Source organism: Nematolebias whitei, chromosome 16 (genome assembly GCF_014905685.2).
Source record: "Nematolebias whitei isolate Nwh7 chromosome 16, NemWhi1, whole genome shotgun sequence".
NCBI lineage: Eukaryota > Metazoa > Chordata > Actinopteri > Cyprinodontiformes > Rivulidae > Nematolebias > Nematolebias whitei.
In genome coordinates this window covers 13,445,273-13,452,744 of record NC_056513.1, presented here as the reverse complement: position 1 = coordinate 13,452,744, position 7,472 = coordinate 13,445,273, and the positions used below count along the sequence as shown (strand labels likewise).

The 7,472-nt window shown below is 42.2% G+C and overlaps 1 protein-coding gene across 1 annotated transcript in view; it reads right to left on the bottom strand.

Annotated features, from left to right (window-relative positions):
* The window catches only part of gsg1l (gsg1-like), a 17,745-nt gene extending 10,481 nt beyond the window's left edge, over positions 1 to 7,264 (bottom strand). The window contains exons 1-2 of the mRNA XM_037690268.1: positions 7,250 to 7,264; positions 1,578 to 1,857 (exon numbers count right to left, since the gene is read on the bottom strand). Of these exons, the coding sequence (XP_037546196.1) occupies positions 1,578 to 1,857; positions 7,250 to 7,264 (295 nt within the window). The remainder of the gene's footprint in view (positions 1 to 1,577; positions 1,858 to 7,249) is intronic.
* Between the last annotated feature and the right edge of the window lie 208 nt (positions 7,265 to 7,472).

Here is a 7,472-nt window from a genome sequence, read left to right as displayed (position 1 = left end):
AACAACAACAACAACAACAACAACAACAACAACAACAACAACAACAAAAAATCCAAGTTCACAAGTTCAAAAAAAAAAAAAAAGCCCATGCTGGATATGAGGCATATGCAGGCCCACGCCTTTTCGGACCTCTCATCTGGGTCGCCAGATGTTGTGCTGGCAGGGCTGCTAAACATCTGTTTTTCTTTTTTTTTGTGTGTGTGGGGGGGGGGGGAGGGGGGATCAATGCACTGTAAAACCAATCAGGACGGTCAAAGATGGAAGCATCCTCTGAGGTCAGTTCACCAAACAGGATAGAGAAAACGACCCCTGACCCCGTGGATTCCTGCACAAATGACAAACTCCTTCTGTCATCCGTCGGCCGCCGCGTCCCGGCGCCGGATTTGTTGTAAACGGAGCTCTTTAATCAGGTGGGAGGAGGGCGGCAACAGCTGTTTTGAGGAAAAACTCATCAAGACGCGGGTTACGTAATATTCATTAACTCGGGCTGTTTGGTCGCTTCTGCAAACAGCACTCACTGTTTCTGTCCGTTTCTTTCTGACACTTCAGATGTTTCACTATTTTGGAAGTGCAGATGTTCGCAGGCTGAGATTTTAAAATATGATGCTTTTAATGCTTGCCATAGAAAAGTAAAGGCGTATGATTAGGTTTTAGCATGTGTCTGTGTGTCTGTTAGTAAAATATCTCATGAACCCCTGGGCATGATTTAATAAAACTAGCAGAAAATAATCATTAGATGTACATCTACAACTGCTTAATGCATGGAGTGAACCAGATTCAATATGGTCGTCATAACCAAGTGACCTTTAAAAACACTAAAATAACTATAAATCTGTCATTTTGACATATATTGACACAAGATTTATCGTGGTTGTAACTGAGACTGATCCCCACCATATATTCTGAGCACTAATGGATTAAAAAAATAACTTTGTTTAAACTTTTGCCAACAAACGTTTTAACTCATTGTCTGTCTGTTAGCAAAATATCTCATTAATCACTGAACCGATTTTAATGACACCTTCAGATAATTTTATTTGGATATAAGTCCAAAACTGTTTAACTTTTGGAGCCAACCCATTTCAAAACGGCCTCAGAAGATAACAGACTTGATAAAACACAAAAATAACTAGAACACTGTTATTTGTACAAGCATTGAAAGAAGAGTTATCGTGGTAGTAACTGAGTCTGATCCCCAACATATATTCTGAGCACTAATGGATTAAATAAAGAACTTAGTTTAAACTTTTGCCATTACCCAGTTGGACTCAATTGTCTGTCTGTTAGCAAAATATCTCAATAACCATGGTATGGATGTTAATGAAACATTCAGGAAATTTTCATTGGATGTAAGTCTACAACTGATACTTTTTTGGAGCTAACTCATTTCAAAGCGGCCTCAGAAAACAAGTGACTTTATAAAACACAAAAATCGCTATAATCCAGTCAATTTTACAGATGCAGGGCTAAAATTTGATGTGGTGGTAGCTGAGAGTCATTCAAAATATAATCTTCAAGCATTTCTATATTGAAATTATTTAACTTCCAAACACACACACACACACACATTCTCTTACTTTCATCGTGGATGTTCTCCTCGCAGGAGAACCAGATTCCAGTGTGGAACTGCCGGAACAGGAACCGGTCATCCCCGGTCTCCCAGCTGTAAACCACCTTGTTGGGGTCGGTTTCGTTCACTCCATAGTCTATGCACTGGTGGGTCCGCAGCTTGCTGCACTTGGGCTTCGGGACCCTCTGGGTGCCCACGCACCAGTACGTCGTTATGAACGCGGTCACGGCGAAGAACAGGGCGAGGAAGTTCAGGGTGACCGACATCAGGGTCCTGGCCTTCATGGTCTGCGTGCAGGGCCGCAAAGTTCAGGGGAGAACCGTGGAGGAGGAGAGCTGGTTAACCTCCAGAGACAACAGGTGAGCCCAGGTGAGTGAACCCATTTGGCACCCCCCAGTTTTTAACCCCCCATCTCAACAGAAACCAAATCACTGCATCTAAATCCCACGCGCTCCTCCACGAGCCTCCAGCTGCGTCACGTTGTCAGAGGATTTGATGCTCGCTTGCATTAAGAGTGGGATTTTCTTCTGCTGCTCTCCTTCTCTCTCGCCGTCACCGAGGCGTTTCATTCCAGCTGAGCGTCACGACAAGCGGCCAAATGCGAGGCGATTATCAGACCGTGAACATGGCTGAAGTCAGCACGGGGAATAACCTCGAGTTAAAGCTCAGCGCTGTCAAAACATTTCACCTAAACTTATGAAAACCAGACATAAAACAACAACTGTAAAGAATATCTGCACAATATTGTTCTCGTAACTAATGGTGATGCTCGTCACCATCTCTATGTTCTATCACTTAACAGTAGTTGGGTTGTGGAGGTGGAGGATAGAGAAAGAAACCTAAACATCCATCCTTGCAACTCAAATATTTCTTCACCACGACAGACCAAAGCAACTCCCTGAATACTGAGGATGAGAAGACAAGACTCCATCTCCAGCTCCTTCCTACCATCACTCAAGACACCCAGATAATTGAACTTGAACGCCACCTCAGTCAACCATAGACTCTTAAAAATATGGATGACTTTCAATGTCAAGGTCAAGGTTCATTATTGTAATTTGCATCGCATGTGGTACATGTGGTGGGACAAAATTGTGTACACAGGGTACCAGCTACATCCAACAAAAGTATAAATTGTAAAGATAAACTGTAATAAGAGCTAAGATATGAACTAAGAAATACGCTAAACTAAGAAATATGGTAAACACTTAGTGCAAAAACAGTAATACGCCGAACAACAGCAGCACGGACATGTGTCTGGATGAGCCGACCAGAACACGTCTCTTTCGCTGAGATAACCCATCGATCTCACTGTCACAACAGAGGTGTATACTCAAATACAACAAACTTAGAAAGATAATAGACTCAAAACCTTTGTAAAGATATAAAGTGATTTATTTACAGAGTAAATATCAACAGTCACTATATACAGGATGGGCACCCTGGGAACCCTGGAAGGGAAGGAGAGAGGTCAGGGACTGGAGACGAGTGGATGACATTGTAGCTAGTAGTTCATCTTACAGGGTGTTGGTTGGAGAGCAGCGTAGAGAGGGCGGTGGAGGAATCCAGTTCCAGGAGATCCAACTAAGAGGGACGTGGAGGTAAGTGGTAGGAAGGCTGAGGAGCAGCTGGGGAAGATCCACAAGGAGGACTCAAGGTCTACAGGTAGGTGTAGGGGTAGGTGGTTCGAGACAGTCAGTTCAACCCAGGAGGTGCAGGAACCAGGTTCTAGAGAATGAGAGGAGAGCACAAGGTAAGTTTACTTGAGTCTGGAGGATTGCACAAGGAGGCCGAAAGCACAAGTACCATACGGTAAGTAATGCTCCAGCAACGAAGGAAGCACTTCTGCAGCCTCATCCTACAGTCCTGGTGGTGATTAGTGGGAGGACTCTCAGCCGTTGCTTGTTGGCACCACCTCTGGAACCAGGAACCTGTGGAAAGAACTGGAAACCCTACACACTGGTGTGGGATATCCAGATGCTGATTAGACAGCATGATTATTGCACAGGTGTGCCTTAGGCTGACCACAATAAAAGGCCACTTGAAAATATGCAGTTTTTTCACACAGCGCAATGCCACAGATGATGCAAGTTCTGAACGAGCGTGCAATTGGCATGCGTGGAGTGAACGCTGAGTCGGCACAATAAATATCTCGGTAAATAAAGTGAAGTGCTGTTGGATAAGTCCATCTCTCCCACCTTAAGACGTGTTTTGCGACTTCAAACCTTCTACTTGCTGTTGCCAACTGCTGACAAGAGTCATCTGGAGCGGACTCCAGTGACTTGGCAACAGTCGGTTAAATACTGCTTATGACGTCTATGAGGACGGTTAAAGGTTGTCTCCTGAGTTTGTTGCCTCCAATAGCAAAAAGTTAATCCCTGCACTTTGATGTCTGTTGGGTAATGAACATAACCGCAGAGCCTGGAAGAGGAAAATCACTCATCTGTAGTGATGCTATGCACACGCTGCGTACAAAACCACCTTTGATAAGAGTCTTTAAACTATTTGTGTGGGACCTGTCAACATGCAGGGTGGAAGGCAGATATTTGGGACTAAAAATAACCTGATTTTATAAGGCTAAAGTTAGAATAGCCTCTTCTTTATACTTTATATGATATCCGGTTACATTATTTTAGTTTTCTGCCGTGTTAAAATGGCTACAAATGAGACGTTTGAAAATGCCTTTAATAGCCTTCTAACAGTCATTTGGGAGTCTTGTAAGAGTCTACCTTAGAGAAGTTTGTTGCAAAATATCAAAGTTCATGCTCATTAATCCAGGTAGAAAATCCAATAAAGTTCAGTCAGGTCATCTGGATAGTTCCTTTCTTTTTTTATTGGAGACATTTCGTCCTTCATCCAAAGGACTTCAAAGGACAAAGGACTTCAAGAACGAAACATCGCAACAAAAAAGAAACCATCCAGATTACCTGACTGAACTTTGTTGGATTTTCTACCTGGATTACTGAGCATGAACTTTGATGTTTTGAACCTCTTTGGCTAAGGCTGCCTCGGAGGAGTCGACAGGGGAGAGGGCGGGCCCCAGAAACCATCTTATCACCAGTCAACTGGTTGGTTCACTGTGTGATGCTTGTGGGGCTCAGTTCGTTGGGGCTCCTCGGACCGATGAAGTCCTTTGGATGAAGTCAGAGTCAGAGTCAGAGTTTCTTTATTGTCATTCGCACCTCATGTGGTACATGTGGTGGAGCGAAATTATGTACACGGGGTCCCAGTTACATCCGACAATAAAATGTATAAGAAAAAGGATGAAGGATGAAATGTCTCAACAAAAAATAAACCGTCCAGATGACCTGACTGAACTTGGTTGGATTTGTTGCAAAATGTTTGCAGTCGTATTTTAATTCAGTGAGATTCTCAAACTGTCTGACATGCGCTGCTTTTTGCACGCCTCTCAGATTAACGTGGATGTTTGTGATTGTGGTTTCAGTGATCCCCACTTCCTGTGGTAGTCCATTGGGATTTTTTTTTTAAAGTATTTTATAGGATTATACCCTGGAATCACAATTTTTTCCCCCCATCTCAAAGGTTCTTTAGTTTCATCATTCATTTCAAAGTGATTTTTTTAAACTCTTTATGATCATTAATATTGCTACACAGTAGAATGCCAGAAAACGCAACTCATATTTATGAAGTCAGATTTCAGTGACTATTACGCAATTAACTGCTTGATTTACTACAACTCCATTTTTTTTTTACAATATATTTATTTATTTTGTTTGTTTATGTTGTTGTTTGGTCCTCTGTTGCAAAGCAAAAAAGGAGAATTGGAAATGCCCTCCATCTGTCTATCTGTGCATGTTGTGAGCGAGATAACCTGAAAAGCAAGAGAGGCACTGACTTCCATCGACTTCTGTTGTGTGGCAACATCTAGGTGTGAGAAAGGTTCCTTTTGAAAATTGGGTTGCCACATCAAAATCCAAGATGGCTGCCACAATATAAGTACATATATCTGTATATATGTAAATCTTGCGAGCTGGACAACTTCAGAAATAAGCAATATGCCATTTACAGTTGAGTGTGACTACATTTAAGCCGGGGGTCTGCAACCTGCGGCTCTGGGGCCACAGATGTGTTCAGGGTGGACGGAGATGGTGTAGAGGCAGGGCAGCCGACTCGGGACCTGAAGGTTCTGAGTTCTATCCCCAGTCATTGCACACCTTGTGGTGTCTCTGAGCAGGACACCTCATCCCCAGTTGCTCCCCAGGTGCTTTCAACAACTGCCCACTGCTCCACCTGGTGGTGGATGGGTTAAATGCAGAGAGCCAATTTCGCCATTGCATGGGAACATGCAATGATGACAATACATGCATTTGTTTTTTTTTTTTATTATTATTATACATGTGGCTCTGTAGTCTGTCATCAGTGGCTCTTTGAAGCTTTGACCTAAAACTTAATGAAATTTAATTGTATTGAGGTTTATAGCCACAACATAAAAGGCTAGTTTTGTCAGTTTTATGTCAAATTTTAGTAAATTTTGGCCCGATAACTACTAGTAAAATAAGATAAGAACTTTATTGATCCCGCAGGAAATTGTTGAAGTAGTAAGTAACTAGTAAGTAAGTTTCTTTCAGCTGCGCCCTTCTTCAGGGGTCACCACTCACAAGAAAGATTTGACAATTTGTTTTACGCCAGGTGCCCTTCCTGACGCAACCTGGGCTCGAACCCACAACCTCAGGTTTAGAAGACCACGGCACTGTGGCCACCGAGCTACCACAGCCCCACCCGATACTTATTTATTATTCCTCACATAAGCCTGCAGAGTTCAGTGTTTTGATTTTTATCAAAACCAGTATACACTATAAATATAATTCTTCTTTGGTCTTTTGTTGTTGTAAAATGTAAAAATGTCAATATATGATAAAATTCATGATATAATTTTAGTTTTATCATGTCACACACACCCCCTCCCCCCAGCCAGAAAAGCCCCCCCTCTAACAAACTCAGTGGCCCATGGGCCATCAGTTGATAATCACAGTTGTAGCAGGTTTTGTGGCTCCAGACATGTTTTATTTAATGAGCGAACGGGCAGAAATAACTCTTGTGATCAAAATAGTTGCAGACGTCTGATCTATACATAAAAATGTCACTATTAAAAATTGGGTTGCAAAAAATGATGGTCATCGCCATACACATACATGTAAACACACCGTCCTCCCCTCTGATTTGAGGAAACTATGCTTTCTAGTTTTTTTATGTTGGTTAAAAGCCCAGTTTCTTCAAATGATTGGGGTGCCCTAAGATTAATCTATGGTGGCCAAGGCCACCATTAGCCACCCACTGGCTCCGCCTATCTGGCGGTGGATAAAATTAGCTTCCTCCAATTACCAGGATCCGTCACTCTGTGCTGCCTCGAACAAGCAAAAAATAACTGAACTATTCTTATACACAGTATAACTCATCCCCACTTGAATATCTTGCATTACTTTCCATCCCTGTTCACTTCCAGTCCAAAAAAATCTAAAATAAAAAATCTTCTAGAAAACTGAAAACGTATTCAAATCCCTCAGCGATGGGGGACATTGGCATACCTCTTGTGTGTATTTATTTATTTTAATCTTTTTGCTTTGTCTTTGTTGTTTAAAACTTTATAAGTTTCACATCCATGTCTCTATTCTGACCATGTGAACTTGAGCTGATCCCTCCTGATGTCTTAGATGACACATTTCCTTGCAGCATTGGCTTTAAGACCGGAAGAAAAACAATCAGGATTTTAACAATCCTAGTTTCGTACTGTCGCATGCACAGCTGCAGCTTTCGCGTGCACCACGAAGGCCAAGTATTTAAACCCGGAGATTAGACAAAGATACATTTATTTTCACTTTAGATCACATATCTATGCACAGTGCCACCTCTAATCCTATGCGGCATATCTGCCGTGAAATGA